The sequence below is a fragment of the Monodelphis domestica genome, chromosome 3, assembly GCF_027887165.1.
Source record: "Monodelphis domestica isolate mMonDom1 chromosome 3, mMonDom1.pri, whole genome shotgun sequence".
Taxonomy (NCBI): Eukaryota; Metazoa; Chordata; class Mammalia; order Didelphimorphia; family Didelphidae; genus Monodelphis; species Monodelphis domestica.
This window is the reverse complement of record NC_077229.1, coordinates 175,850,398-175,866,504: the sequence shown is the minus strand read 5'-3', so window position 1 is coordinate 175,866,504 and position 16,107 is coordinate 175,850,398. Positions and strand designations below refer to the sequence as shown.

At 37.8% G+C, this 16,107-nt stretch overlaps 1 protein-coding gene across 2 annotated transcripts in view; it reads right to left on the bottom strand.

The window, feature by feature from the left end:
* The window catches only part of MTERF3 (mitochondrial transcription termination factor 3), a 59,351-nt gene that overhangs the window by 21,375 nt on the left and 21,869 nt on the right, over positions 1 to 16,107 (bottom strand). For both annotated transcript variants that reach the window (XM_007488140.3, XM_001379701.5), the window contains exons 3-4: positions 8,710 to 8,862; positions 5,283 to 5,472 (exon numbers count right to left, since the gene is read on the bottom strand). In XM_007488140.3, the coding sequence (XP_007488202.2) occupies positions 5,283 to 5,472; positions 8,710 to 8,862 (343 nt within the window). The remainder of the gene's footprint in view (positions 1 to 5,282; positions 5,473 to 8,709; positions 8,863 to 16,107) is intronic.

Here is a 16,107-nt window from a genome sequence, read left to right as displayed (position 1 = left end):
TTTCACATATCCATGCCTTGCACTGACTGTGTCCTATGCTTGGAATGTTTTTTCTTTGACTTTTAGAATCCCTGACTGTTTTTATGACAACTCAACTACCACCTCTTCACATCTACCCAGCTGCTAGTGCTTTTTCCCCTTTAAGCTCATCTTTTACCTACTCCATATGTATCTTCTATGTGCCTAACTGTATATATGTCTCCATCATTAAAATGAAAGGTCCTTGAGAAAAGGGCCTGCTTTCCCTTTTTCTTTGCATTCTTAGCACTTAGCAGAGTGCCTGGCATATATAATCATTAAGTCATTTCTTGACTGATTAGCTTCTGCTAAAATCCTATTCTGGTGTCTGTCTCCTCACAGGATAGAGGTGACCCTGGGATCATAAAGGCTATGCCAGTGGAATGCAAGGACTGGCAAGTTTCTAACAAACTGGAAAGGCTCCCAATGTGACCCCAGTGACAGAATGCATGTCTACCACCTGAAAATAGACCTAGTTAAATTTGGAACACTCATCACCATGCTGAATTTTCCAGCTGTAGAAGCTATCTCCATTGATATGCCTTGACATCAATGAAATTATAAATTACTGAAGTACATAAGAATCAGACACAGACATTATTATTCTCCTGAAATTTAAAAAAATAATTTTTACAATCCAATAAAAAGATTTAGGAGACAGCTTCCAGTTTGTTTTTTAAAAAATTAATTGATTTGTCTGCTACATTAAAATACCCAGTTAATTCCCTCCCTCCTTTCTCCTCATTAAAGACATCATTTGACAAAAAGATATATGTGTATATAAAACTATGTCTTACTTATTTCTATTTATTAATTCTTTCCAAATGCTTAATTTTTTTTCCTATTACTTCTTTTTTCCACCTACCACAAAGGATAAAAGGCATCCTGAAATTCCTGTTTTTCTTTATAACTCAGCTCAAATTCTTCCTTTTATATAAAAATTTTCCTGATTCTACCATCTGATAGTGTCCTTCCCCCCCAAATTGCCATGTATTCATCTTGGAAATAGTTTTTCTATTTATTTACATATGCATTTTTCTCCCATTACAGTGTAAAGAATTTGAAAGTAGTAGAAAATCTTTCATTTTTGCCTTCATATCTCTAACAATTTGCACAGTACCTGGTCCACAGTATGTGATTAATACATGCCTGTTGACTGACAAAAGGGATTTGCTCAAACAAGTAATTTTTAAAGAGCACCTTAAATAACTCTATAAAGCTTTTTCAGTTAACGAGTAATATCTGTCCAGAGAGAGAAAGGATAGATATAGAGGTTCCTTCCAAAGTAGGAATTTAGTTTTTGGGAAACTGAAGATAGATATACGGACATATATAACCCTCTTGTAAAGGCAAAATCTACTTAAGCAATGGCAGAATGCTTAATCATTTAAAACATTTAATACAGAAAAAGGGAAAAAATGAACATTGAGAAGAAAAAACCCTTTTTGTAGTATCATGCAGCTAAAAGTATAAAAATATTGTTATTTAACCAGAGAATACTTTTATATACTGTTATTTTATTAATTACCATTATTTAGATACTTAATATTACTTCTGTTGCAAGCATAACTGAGAATCTGATATAAAGAAATAAACACTGGATTTAGAATAAGAGAACCTGATCTCCAATTCTGGGTTTGATATGTGTGCGTGAGTGTGTGCATGCGCATGCATGCACTCGCACGCACACGTGTGTTTGTGTGTGTATTCAGCATATTCCCATCTTCCATCTCCATGCCTTTGCACAAGTTGTCTGTTTCTAGAATGCACTTGATTCTCAAGTTCACCTCTTGAAATCCCTAAGCTGTTCCCCTCCTTCCCTCACTCCTTTAGTTCAGTTCAAGCACCATCATCTACATAAGATCTTCCCACACATCTTTCCAATTGCTACTGCCTTCCTCAGCACCACTCTCCCTTTAATTCCTTTTTGTATATTATGTATTTATTTGTAAATATGCTGTTTCACCCAATGGAATGTAAGTAATTTCATCGATTCATTTTTGTCTTGGCACCTCCAGCACTAATTGTAAGCTCCAGTTTCCTATAAAATGAGGGGTTGGAAAAAATGATCTCAAAGGTCTTTTCCAGTTATAAAACCTTATTCCTCATTTTCAGAAAGTTGAAAGAGGGCTAAGTCTCAAGTCAGGAAGACCTGGGTTCAGATATGGCCTCAGACACTTCCTAACTGTGTGAGCCTGGCCAAGTCTTAATCTCAATTGTCTAGCTTTTGCCACTTTTCTATCTTAGAATCAATACTAGGAAAGAAGAAAAGGGTTTTAAAAAATAAAAGAAAGTTGAAATTATCAGCAAATCATGAATTTACCAGCTGCTATTTTAAATAGAGAAAGACCTCCAGCATAATGTTTAGATAGTTCAAGTCCCTCATATTGAACTCCAAACTTGGAAGGATAATCAGCATATAGTGGAATTAGGAATTAGCAGAATTTAGTTCTACTTATGGCTCTATTACTGGCCATAGCATTACCTTGGGCAACTGACTTTACATTTCTAGGAATATTTCCTCATTTTCAGAATGAGGGAATTTGACTAAATGATCTTCAAGGTTCTATCCAATGAAGAATCCTATGACATAGCCTATGAGATATTGAGGTTTACATTTGGGTTAGAAGTAAAGATGGTGTGTGGGAAAGAGCAATAGCTATGCAGTGGGTAGAATAGATTCAAAGACCCAGTTCTATCATTGCTTACTGTGTAGCTTTGGATAAGCCACTTGAACATCCTTAGGCAGCCAAGAGTCCTAGGCCTACAGTCAGGAAGACCTCTGTCCTCAGACAGTTCCTAGCTGTGTGACTCAGGGCAAGTCACTCTACTTCTGTTTTCCTCAATTTCCTCAACTGTAAAATGGGGCTTATCAAAGCACCTACCTCCCAGAATCAAGTAAGACAATATCTGTAAGTGCATCTCATAATATCTAGCATGTAGTAGGCATTTATTAAACCCTTTCTTTAGCCCTCTCTCTGTCTCAGCTATAGTTATCTCATTTATTATAGGGAGCTGGACAACATGACTTCTAAAAAAAATCTTTTTAAGGTCTAAACGTTATGACATGATTGTGATAGAGCTAAACATCTATACTTTCCATAATTAAATTACTAACTACCTATAGGTCATTTCCAAATGAATGCCTATAGGCATCTCCAATTTGAAATGTCCAACCCACAATTAATTATATTTTCCCCTAAATCTTGTCTCCTTCCATTACTCTATTTCTACTGAGGGCACCATCATCCTTTAAGTTGACCAACTTGCAATCCAGGTATTAACTTTAATTATCTCTTAACCTCATATCTAATCAGGTGCCAAATCTTAGTGATTCTATTTTCACAACATAGTTTGCATCTCTACTCTTCTCCCATGATCACTACACTAGTAGTGGTCAGGCTCTCAGTACCCCCCACCTCCTAACTGGTCTCCCTGAAGTCAGGCTCTCACTTCTCTAATCCATTCTCCACACAACTCTCAAAGATGATTACTCGAGCATACACTGACCACAGTATGCCCCTGCTCAAATGACTTCAGAGGCTCCGTACGACCTCTATGAGAAACTACAGAATTCCCCTATTTAATCCTTTAAGTTCTCTGTAAGTGGGGGGCAGCCAAGCTTTTCAGAATGACTGCATATTACCTCATTCGTCAAACTGGCCACCTCAATATTTTATACATAATATTCTATGCCCCATCTCCAGGTTTTGTATGGGTCAACCCCCATGTCTGTGTGACATTCCCTCTCACTTTTTTCTCTTAGAATGTCCAGCTTCCTTTGGGCTCAACTCAAGTGATGTTTTCCACTGAACCTCTAGCTGTAGGTGCTCTTCCCTGATAAACTGCTTTGTATTTTGTAAATACTGACTTAGGCACATGACCTTTTCCAACCAAAACAATATAACCTCCTTATAAGTGAGGTCTTTTTAATGTTTTTGCATCCCCAGAGCCAAGTATCATGCTTGGAATATAGCATGTGCTTTATAAATGCTTACTGAGAAAATACAAAGCAAACAAAAAGCATGTCTTTCAAATTCCTTTAAATAAAGCATATTGAGACTTCCCTTTTCCCTTGAAGAACACATAAGTTTAACTGTGGTAATAATAGCTAGCATTTATATGGTGATTTTAGGTTTGCAAAGTGCTTTACAAAAATGATCTCATTTTATCCTTACAATCCCAAGAGGTACGTGCTATTATTATTCCTGTTTTATAGCAGAAAGAGGTTAAGAAATTTGTTCAGGATTATACAGCTTTTAGATAAATGTCTGAAGGTGGATACCAACTCAGGTCCTCCTGTCTCCTGGCCCAGTGCTCTATCCATTAAGCCACATACCTACCTCTATTATATATATATATAAAAAGTATTTACAATGGCAAAACGGATTGTTTGTGCCTAACTCCCAACTCAAATCAATGTAGAAATATGACATAATATCCCAAAAGAGCAAATCTTAAGCATGTAGTACAATGAAATTCATTTCTAGGTATTATATCCCTTCTGTTGGAGCAAAAAGTAATCCTGTGCAATTACAAGACTTTACATAACAAGTTTATGCTCTTCTAGGTAAAAGCAACTCAATAAAAAATTTTGGTCTATGGGAAGAAGATCCAGACAGACAAGCTTTTAAAGCATTATCTACATTACTTAAGACATGAAATGATTAATCTCTAGGGCCAGTGGTAAAAGAAAAGGACTAGGTTTGAGAATAGTGAAGAGACAAACAAGGCAGAGATTATTCTAAGGCTGTGAGTCAGGGAAGCACTAAGATTAATTGTTGCTGGGAATAAGAAGATAGTGTAAGAAAAGGAGAAGGTTTGGTAGTTTAAATGATTGCTGTTTCAGAGGCTTATTTTAGATCTCAGTGGGACAAAACAACCACCACTTCAATATCTCACATTTGCAGTTTGCTACTGTTTCAAGAATTTCCATATTTATTATTCCACTTGATCTTCAAAAAAACCTGATGAGATAAAGACAACAAAAAAATGTATCACAGGGGGAAGCTAGGTGGCTTAGTGGATTGAGAGCCAGGCCTAGGTTCAAATCTGATCTCAGACACTTCCCAGGTGTGTGACCCTGGGAAAGTCACTTAACCCCTATTGCCTAGCCCTTACTGCTCTTCTGCCTTGGACCCAATACACAGTACTGGTTCTAAGATGGAAGGTAAGGGTTAAAAAAAAAATACATTGCAATTATGCTATTTCTTCCATAATCACATCTCATTTAGTAAAAGAAATCATTTTACAAAAGTCCTTACCTAGTCCTCAGATTCTCCAAGTCTTCATTTAAAATAATGTAATTTTTAGTAAGGAATGCTCCTAATTGGTTATCTTCTACACCAATATCCTTAAGAAACAGAAGTATTTTTTGTATGTCATTTTCAAAATCCAGTCTCAGAAGGAGATTGCCAGCACCTGGGCGTTTTTCCAGTTTGGACAAATTGACCCCTGCAGCAAGTGATACACATAATTAGCTGAATTAGCCATTTTGCTATACTCATAATCAGCATATCTTGACAATTACCCTTATATATCATCAACAATAATATGAGCTATAAAATTTACATTTACATAACATTTTTACAATTACAAAGTTCTTAAATATATCATCTCATTGAGCCTTGTAGCATGTAAATCTTGAAATCTCTCAGACTTGTGAATGTTAAAAATTTCCCCATCAGGGAATTCTTAATTGGAACAAATTCCCTACTGAGAAACATCCCCCATTTTGATGTGAGAACTCGCCGGGATCAGAAATGGGAAGACCTCTACTTCAACCATACGTAAGACTGCTTTAGGGGAAAAAAACTCCTTGCTAAACAATGAAAGTACTTGGACCCATGCTTATGGTGGGGCAAGGAGTTCTTTGAGCCAGGCCTGTTTTTAGAATTGATACAATGAGATGCTAGGTACCTAAAAGGGTCGGGCAAGTTTTGTCTTAATGAGATTAGTTGACTCAGCTGTGTTTTCACTGGTTCAGACTTACTGAGGAGATTGGTCGACTTAGCAGGAATTCAGATAGGCAGTCCTTTGGAAAGCGTCTACAGTGATTGGTAGATGTAGGGACTTGGGGAGGTGACATGGGAGAAAAATAGCTATATAAGAAAAAGCAGAATCTCTTGAGGAGAGATCCTTTTGGAGAAATCCTTTTGGAGGATCTCTGATGAGGATTGCTTGGGAAGAATCTCTTGAGAGAGGCTCTGGAAAAGGGAAGCTTTTGGAGGACAATCTCTAAGGAGGTCTCGCTGGAGCTCCTCTAAGGGGACTCTGTCCCTCTGGATGCTCTGGAGAAGGGCCCTTTGGAACAGTATCTGTCTGGAAGGTTCTCTGGTGAAGTCAGCTGAGATGGAGCTGGCCTGGTGTTACTAGAATCCTTGTTTAGTCAGATATTGTGGTGAGTGTTAAAAAAACTGACTGATTTCTCTCTTAAGACTCAGGTCTAGGCCATATTGGCTTGAGACCCTTTATACTTATTCCTTTCTTACTCTCTCTCTCTTTCTTTGATTACTCATTGTATTGTTAATTAAAATCTCTATAAAACCCAATTGACTTGGGTATTTGAATAATTGGGAATATTTCCCTGGCGACCACCTTATATTTGATTTAAAACCCAAGACACTGTAGTGAAACATATTTCTGCGGTCAAAATTTACTCACCCTCTCTTATATCTATCACAATTTATATCTTCCACCATTTTAACTCACTACAGTTTAAAACCTCAGCCATTTTAAATCTCACAAGCATCAATATAAGATAAAAGTAGCCCAAATAACTCTACATTAGAAATGAGATGCAGAAAATTCAAGTGACTTACTCTATGTCAAAAAGTTGGTTAGGGGCATTCGTTGCTTAAATCCAGTGTTTTACCTAATACACTACACTCTCACTCAATCATCAGTATATCCAGAGAAGAATTTGGATGGGCAAATGAAAACATTTCTTTCTATAAAGTTCTAAGGCCATTTAGGACAGTATCTTGGGGGAGGAGAGGGATGTGTGAACTGAAAGAAAATGTAATGATTAGCTTGGAAAAAAAGAAGAGAATATCATTACTGTCTCCAAATATAAAGGGCTCTGATGTGGAAGAGGGATTAAGCTTGTTTTATTTGGCAAAAAACAGGCTTAATCGGGAAAAGCTACAGAAGAACACATTTTGGCTCAACAAGGAAAAATGAACAATTAGAGTTAGCCAGAAGATGAATGGGTGGGTCTAGATAGTACTGAGCTCCCCATAACTGAATATACTCAAAAAGAGGTTGAATTACATGTCAGATATGCTGTAAAGGGGATTACTGCTCAAATATGGGTTGTATTAAGTGGTCTCTGAAGTCTCTTCCAAATCTTGGATTCTATGATTTCTAAACTAAGTTGGTGATAATGTACAAAATAAAGCAAACAAGTTAAAAAGAAAATGGTGGTACTTATTTAAGGCCTGATATTCAAAAAGGAAGTCTACTAGGCTGCATTATATAGCAGGATTATGCTACATAGGATCATGAGTTATGTATTTTATTCTCACTGAATTCCTTCATCATTTCTTCATTGGTTTCCATAATAAAAAGGAATCACTGAAATAAATACCAAAGGCAAATTATTCTTACAATAAAAGTTCCCTCAATCTTAAACAGTTGTTCAGTAAGAGAGAGGCAAGTTTCACAGGTTATGACTAACAAGGGTGGGGCATACTTTCTAACAGCTTAACTATCACCACCAATGGGGTCAATCTTTAATTTTAACAAAGTACTGCAGTTTACACATGTTAAAGTACTTCATTCAGTCCTAGTTTCACTCTGGCTGTGCTAAAACAAAAAGAGATCTTGGGATCTTGAATCTCAGGAGGGCAGATATTTACTTAAATATCAGTGCTCATTAATGATTTCCTTCACCTTACCATCTCAGCAATAGTCATTTATTTTTCAGCTCTAATGATACGATCACTACTGGAGATATGTGTGTAAGGGCATTCCAAAATATTATCCAATGATTCAGTCATATTTCTGCTATTTTACACTCCTAGATTGCCAGTAGGAAAATAGCATAAAAGATATCACCCTAAAGATGTATAACTGGAAAAGGACATGGGCTGGCCTTGAAGCTAGAAAAAGGGATGTCAGAGGGAAACACCTTTGTGCAGTTTTGGCATCCATGTGATAAGACACCTAGAGGAAGGACCTCAGCACACTGTGTAGACTCTCCTTAAGGCTTATGGGAGAACATGGACACAGGAAGGCCACAGTGAGAGAACTGTATCACTGAAGTAATAAGCCACATTGATGGAATCATTGCTCCCCATAAGGGTAAATTATTAGCAATAAATTTAGTTCTGAATAAAATTGTGACCTTAAGTGAAATGTTAACACATTAAATATGTATTACGCATACACTTGACTAAACTATTGTTGTTTAGTTGTTTTAGTCACATACAATGCTCCTTGATCCCAATCAGGCTCTTGACAGAAATACTAGAGTGATTTGCCATTTCTTTCTCCAGCTCATTTTACAGATAAGTAAACTTAAGGCAAACAGGGTTAAATGACTTTCCCAGGATCATACATATAGTAAGTGTCTTAACACCAGATTTGAACTCAAGAAGATGAGTCTTCCTAATTTGAGGCCCAGTACATCATCCACTACCTAAACTCTTAAGTCTTAAAGGGTGTTCCAAACAGTATCTGATTACTTACCTAGGAGCACTAATTTCTGCAGGGTCTTAGAGCGATCCACATAGTCTCGAAGTGTGAATGAAGCTGGGGGCAGTGGAGGTTCTGCAACTATCTGCAAAGCATCCTCCTCAGAAATCTGCTGCAGTGGAGAAATCGGGGACAAATCGTCCAGTTCTTGAAGTCATCATTGTAGACATATGCAAGGAAAGGAAAAACTAAGTTATCTATTGCATACATACTTTTTATCAAGATAACCTATTTCTGAGTTTATCTCTCAAAAATTGAATTGATTTTTGCTTTTTGGGGGAGGGGAGGTAAAGAAAGGTCAATGGGTGGAAACATAGCTAGGATTTCATTAGTGTGTGAAAATTCCTGTGTAGAAACTCTCTTTATTAATTAAAATCTCTAACTCTGTAACTTACAGTCACAGAAAGCTACATGGGCACTGAAAGGTTAAATAATTCATATCACATAGTGCCTTAACCTCCAAAGATGTCCTGAAGAGGAGTGGACATTACCATCTGTACATCTCCTGCCACTTGCAGATCTGTTCTTAGACTTCATTGGAATCATCAGTGACTGAGTTTCCCCCTACAGTCCCAGGCCATTAACTATTTCCTGGCCTCATTTTCCTTGACAACAGGAACAAGCAGTTTAATAATATCCTCTTTTTTGCCCCTTAATCTTCTGCTAGCTCTCAACCCTAGGCAGTTTCTGTCATGTCTTCCTCACCAATTACTCCCAAGCTGCCAAATAAGGTTAGAAATAATCCCTAAAAATGTATTCCATTGTAATGGATGGGGGAAAATGGAACCACCCACTACGTTTAATTTGAGGCTAGAGAGAGAGAGAGATGGTGTGGATTAAGAAGGTAGAGAGTGGGGGATGGATTGTTTCTCCCCTCTCTTTCCTCAGTAAAACCAACACTAGTTGTCTTCAGAGATTATAGACTATATTCCTTTAGAGACTGGGTTAAATGTAGGATGCAAGACTGAGCTGATGTTCTCTCCTTGAGGAGAAAGTATAGCTCTTTCCAAGCTTCAGGTCCTTCTCCCTAGATATTATGAGGCAGGCACTTGATCTAAAGAAATAGCTATTTATTCTTAAGGAACACTCATAAGATAGGATAAATAGGATTGTTGGGTAAGGTAATAGGAAAGTGGGAGGTAGGAAGTCCCTAAGAGACTAACTGACCCCCTCCCCAAATCCTGAAGGGTCAGTTGTGAAAGCTGTCCTGACTTCTATCTGTCTTATTTATAATATGAAGTTCACAAGGACCACGTTAGAGGGATATAGAGGAAATCTTGAGTGGATGGCTTTATGATGAAGTCCTATCCACTCCTGTTATCTTCCACTGGATTCAAGGGGTCTGGATTCATTGGAGGATGATCAAGGCTCAGAGGTTCTCTCAGACCAACCTCTCTGAAGGAGTTCCCAAAAAGAAGTAACTGCTTGGATCTTCTCAGCTCTCCTGTTCCTTCTCTGGAATTCTCTGTCCTTTTTGCCCTTCCCCTGCTTGAGTTGCTCTTCCAGCATGTTGAATCTGCTTTTCCTCTATTATACCATCAATGACTTGAAATGTGGTTTCTGTACCCAACACTATATTGGAACTATTCTCTCCATAAGCTCTTTGTTGTCCTTCACTCATGTTCAACTCTTCATGACCCCATGGATAGTTTTCCTGGCAAAGACTGGTTTGCCATTTCCTTCTGTGACCCTATTTTACAGATGAAGAACTGAGGCAAATAGGGAGCAAGTGACTTGTTCAGGGTCACAAAGCTGGTGTCTGAAACAGGTTTTGAACTTAATCTTCCTGACTCTAGGGCCAGTGCTCTATTCAATGAGTCTCCTAGCTGCCCCTCCATGAGAACTACTGACCATCTAATTAACAGCCCCCTCACCAATTTTTGGCCATAATAATATTGATCTAAGGCATTTAATGTAATAGACTGACTCCTCTTTCCTAACTGATCCTTGGACTTCTGTGATATGTCATTCCCATGGTTTCTTCTCCTACTTTTACCCATTCTTTTGCTAGTTCCTCATCTTCCACTGGTCCCTTAAATGTGAATGTTTTTCCAAGTTTCAGTTCTTGGCCTAATTTTTCCATTATGTGAACTTCTGATTTGGTGCTCCCTTCTACTACCACTACTTCATATGATCATCTTTCCAAGGGCAACTGTCCAATTTCTGTCTTTACTTCCCTCTCTTTTATCTTTTTTTTTTAATACACCAGAGCACAAGTCTCTTATTCCTAAAAGTTTTGTGGACAGCCATACTTGCATGACCTTCTGGCATCTCAAACTCAAAATACTTAAAAATTAATTTATCATTTTCTTCACTAATTTTTATCTTCTTTTTTAAACAAAGGAATTTTTACCAAAAATTTAATATTGAACATCAATGTTACCAACTAAGTTTGCTAAGAAACTACTTATATTTTAAGTTAATCCATATTAATATAAGAAACAGGGTGGTATAGTGTGATATATTGAATTTGCCATAAAGTCAGAAAGCCTTGGTTTCAGGTCCCTGTACTCGGTTCCTATACCCTCCTTAGAAAACCTTTTCTGAGTTTGAGTGCCCAGGTGGCAAATTCAAGTTGTCTGTGAGCCTCTAGATTACCAGAGAGAGTTGGGGGAGAATATGCTTGCTTTGGGAGGCTGGACAGAGGGGTGAGGCATGTAAAAAAATGTCCTCCAGTCCTGAGAAGAGGGGGAATGAAGCAGCTCCCCAAGTGCCTGCTCTGCATGTATGCCACATCATTGCCAATGGTGCCCTATATTGATGAAATCATTAATTTGGCCAAAAATTTTTTTTCATTGTATAACTACTCCTTTGTATAAATATTAAAAAAAATATATATCCCAAATGGCCTATTGGGAATTTCTGTCCACTTATTTTTCTTTTTTTTCTATATAGTGTACATTGTGTTCTCTGATTCTACATTTTTCAATTTGCATTATTTCAAAAAGGAATTTTCAGATTCTTTGTATTCTTCATACTTGCTGGTCTTAATAATATTACAATATTTCATTATATTACTGTATTACAAATTATTTACCCATTTTCCTATTGTGAGACACATACTATCAATTTTTTCACTGGATATGACAGAATGCTTAGCATGCATAGAATACTTCCATGAAAAATTTGAAAAAATTATTTTCTTTGGTCTTGATGTCACTTTTAGAGTATATTTTCAAGGATGAAATTATTGGATCAGAGGCATTACTATTTTTGTGGCTTCCAAACATTTACTTTATAATGACTAATTACTCTCCAAAAAGATTCTCTAAGTATATTTGTTTCTCTACAATCCTGTCCGCAATGAATGTCATTGCTTTTTATTGTTGTTGCCAATTTAATAGTCTGTTTTAGTCCTTCAAAAGTTCTTTTAATTTTCATCTCTTTGCTTATTGGTGAGATTGGCATCTTTTCAAATGACTAATAATGATTTTTGTCTGTTCATATCCTATAATTCAGTATGGACTTAGTTGCCCCTGTGCATTTTTAATGGCTTCTTTTATATTTTAGACAAAGTTTTTATCCATTGTATTTGTCATAAGTATTTTATTTTAATAAATTGCTTTCTTTTTCTTGTACTGCATTTTAAAAAATTCTAATTTAATTGCACAGGTCTATCTTATTATTATTTCACAAGACATATTCTTGTACCAGTCTTCATTTTAATGGTACTCCCATTTTCCCATTAAGCCAGACTTGTGATCTTTTATTCTTCCCTCACTCCCATCATATCCATCTTTTCTGCTTTTGTCATCTTTCTAAGCAAGTTTCTTCTTTCCATTCCTCCTAAAACAGATTTAGCAGAAACCACATTTTTTCTTGCCTAGATTATTTTAAGATGTAATCTTGCTTCAAGACTATCCCTTCTCCAAAACATCCTACACAATGCTATCTAACTTATCTTTTTAATTCATAGTTCTATCTGAGAAGTAGGATGGTACAATGGAAAAAGTACTGAATTTGGAGAGCATTCAGATTCAGATCCCACCTCAGCCATTCATTACATTATGTAATCTAACCTTTCTGGGTCTCAGTTTTCTCATCTGCAAAATGAAAGGGTTATTAATTAAGGTCCCTTCCAGTTTTAGACCTTTAAGACTATGATCCTGCCAGTGCTCTATTTCAAACTTTGGGTGGTTTCCCAATACCTAAAGAATCAAATTTAAATTCCTGATTTTGGCATTCAAGATTCTCCACAATTCATTCCCATCCCATCTGTGCAGCCTCCTTTTCTGCTGCGCCTCTTCAAGTATTCTAATATCCTAGCCAAATCAGACTATTCCCTGTGTCTGTTTGCCTGTTTTATGCTGCCCTATCCCATACCAACCTTTGGTCACTGTTCAATATGGTTGGAATCCATTCCATCCCCTAACCCATGGCTTGCGTGTTCCACAGCTACTATTACCTTTAGCAAAAACAAGTCAAGAAGAGCCACAGGAGCAGGTCAGAAAGGATCTCTCTCTGGGCAAGGCTTTATGAAGTCAGAGGTCAAGAAAAGGAGTGATGAAAGTGTGTAGACTTGCTGAGACATCTCTAGCTTTAGTGTGCAAGAAAAGGACTGTAATGCAGAATTGTGGCTCTTATCAAATAGGGCAATTCTAGAGGTTTTCCTTCTTCTCAGCAATAGTAAAGGCTGCAGGGAAATACCTGGGACTAAGTAGATCTGCAGAAGAAGCTAACAAAAATTTGCAGAAGAGCCCATCAGAGAGAGCTGGCAGTCACCTGATTCAAGTTAGTTCCTCTAACTAGGAAGAATAAGCCTAACTATAACTACTGGAAAAAGCATGAAGAAACATAGGACTAAGGACTGAGGTTCCTGCTCCTAACAATTATGAAGGACAAAAAGAATTTGGCACTGACCTACATCTAGAGTATGATATTTGTCTTTCTGCCATAGATGAAATAATTGCAATTCATGCCCAAAGTAAAGGCTGGAATCATTCCTATAAAGAGAAGGAAAATGAGCTTGAGAAATGGTTTTAGGATACCCTCTTGGACCATGCTGGCAAAACTATGGTACATGTGCCAGAATGTGCTAGAGGCAGCTGCCCCCCCTCTCCATATATGCCTGAGGACATTTCTCACATGATCCATCCCTCTGCCCAGGAGCCCAGTGGAAGCACTTCCTCCCCAGTCTGGGGTAAGATTAGGGGCTCACATGTGGCATGAGGGTTGCAGTTGGGGCACTTGGTCTCTAAAAGGTTCACCATCACTGCTCTAGGATATCAGGGAAAATGAGATGCTATTGAAAGAACAATTATGGTTTTATTATTCACAAAAAACAAGAAGGATCTGATGGGGCAGAAGGAATTACTGATCTTTGTCAAGAGGTTAGAGGGTAGAAGCATGGGACAAAAAGAAGGGAGCAAAGGAAGGTCATTGAACACATGGGTTTAACAGGTATGAGGCTATTCATTTAGGAGAAGGAGCTAAAACCCCTTAAGTAAGAAAAGACTTCTTATGCTCCAAAGAACTGTGACTTGGAACTAATTATCAAAGTGCCATCAAGGTGAGAAATCATCTAATACAGCTGGAGGAAAAAGGCTATTGAGGCACAAAAGCCCCTCAGTAAGGGACTCAAACAATCGTTGTTTAAAAACCTCCAGATGAGGAAGATCTAAGGCATTATTTTACTTTTGAGATGTAAAGATATTTTACCTTAAGTTTGAATATTCCTCTTTTCAGCTTCTACTTCCTGTTCCTAGTCTGCTTACAGTAGTAATACAAGTTTAATCCATCTTCCTCATTCTAGTCCTTCAAATTCATGAAGAATACTACTATGAACCCCTTTCTTCCCTACTGTTACAGATAAAAGAGTGGTTGTCATAAACTGTGACCACGAAAATATGGTTTCAAGACTTTGAATTGCCAAACTGTAAAGATAATTTTTAGTGTCTTGATTTTATATTAAAAATAAAATGGTCGCCATGGGAAAAATTCCCAAATATGAAATACCCAAGTCAGCTGGGTTTAATGGAGATTTTAATTAATACAAATTAAGGAATTAATGAAAGGGAGAGTGAGAGTAAGAGGAAATAATGGGGAAAGGGCCTAGGCCTGAGCTTTAAGAGAGACTAGTCAGGCTTTTTAATCACTCACCACAAGATTTTGTTCCAAGCAAGCTCTAGTGTTCAGAGAGACCCTCCAGTTTAGCTCAGTCACCGAGAGAGAGCTCCAGCAGCCTCCTCTGACTCCTGACCTCCAATTCAGCTCCAAAGCTGAATTTCTTTTCAGAGGCCTAAACCCCTTCCTTTTACGTCTATCAATCACAGTAGACATTTTCCAAAGGACTGACCATTAATTCACACCTGAGTACACTAAAACTTTTGAGTAATTCACACCTGAGTAGACTAATCTTGTCTTTTGCAAATTGCCTGATTAATTTGATCTTCATAGCTACTTAGCACCCCTTTATATTAGATCTAAAAATAGACCTAGCTTAAGGGTTCTTGCTTCACTTTAAGTATGGGTTGGGGACTTTTCATTGTTCACTTGTGGCTCCTAGTAGCTGCTAGCATGTGGTAGCAGCCACACCCCGGGCAATGGCTTCGACAGGCTGGCTAAACCTTGAGAGGGTAGCCATTGAGTCATAGACTGCTGGTGAACTAAGGCTTTGCTCACCCAGCATGTGAAGACTGCTTCGGCCAAACAGACAGAAGAAACCAATAAGAAGTTTCAACAGCTGAGAGGGCGACACAGCAAAGCACTGTGGAGTGCTTAGGGCATGTTGGAGCACAAAAGACAACACGGCCATCCAATGCAGCTGAGGAAGTCTCAGGTGTAACGATTTTTCATGCCAATGGACCCAGGCTTCCAATGCCGAGAGAGTGGGACTGTCTCTGTGCATCGACTTTTCCACTTAAATCTCCTTCACGCACAAGTATTTTTGTGCACACTCATCTACATCACAGAAGAAAGCTCACAAAGACAATCGTCATCCTTGGTTACCGAGAGACTACTATAAAAATAATAATACCTATGAAGGTCAAATTAATCACTAAAAGTTCAAGCAAGCTTAGCAAGAGGTGTGAGGTTTTAGTCTACTCAGGTGTGAATTAAGAATGGTCAGTCCTTTGGAAAATGTCTACTGTGATTGGTAGATGTGAAAACTTAGGGGAGTTGACATAGGAGAAAATTCTCTTTAAAAGGAGGTCAGAAGGCCTCTGAAAAAGGAATTCAGCTATGGAGCTGAAATGGAGGCTGGTCTCTGTCTCGGTGGATGAAAGGGAATTCAGCCTTGGAAGCTGAAGTGGATCTTCCTAAGCTATACTGGAGGGTATCTCTGAACACTAGAGTTTTGCTTGGAAGGATCTTGTGGTGAGTTGATAAAAGACTGACTGATCTCTCTCTTAAGGCTTAAGCCTAGGCTGGTCTAGCCCTTTTCTCATTATT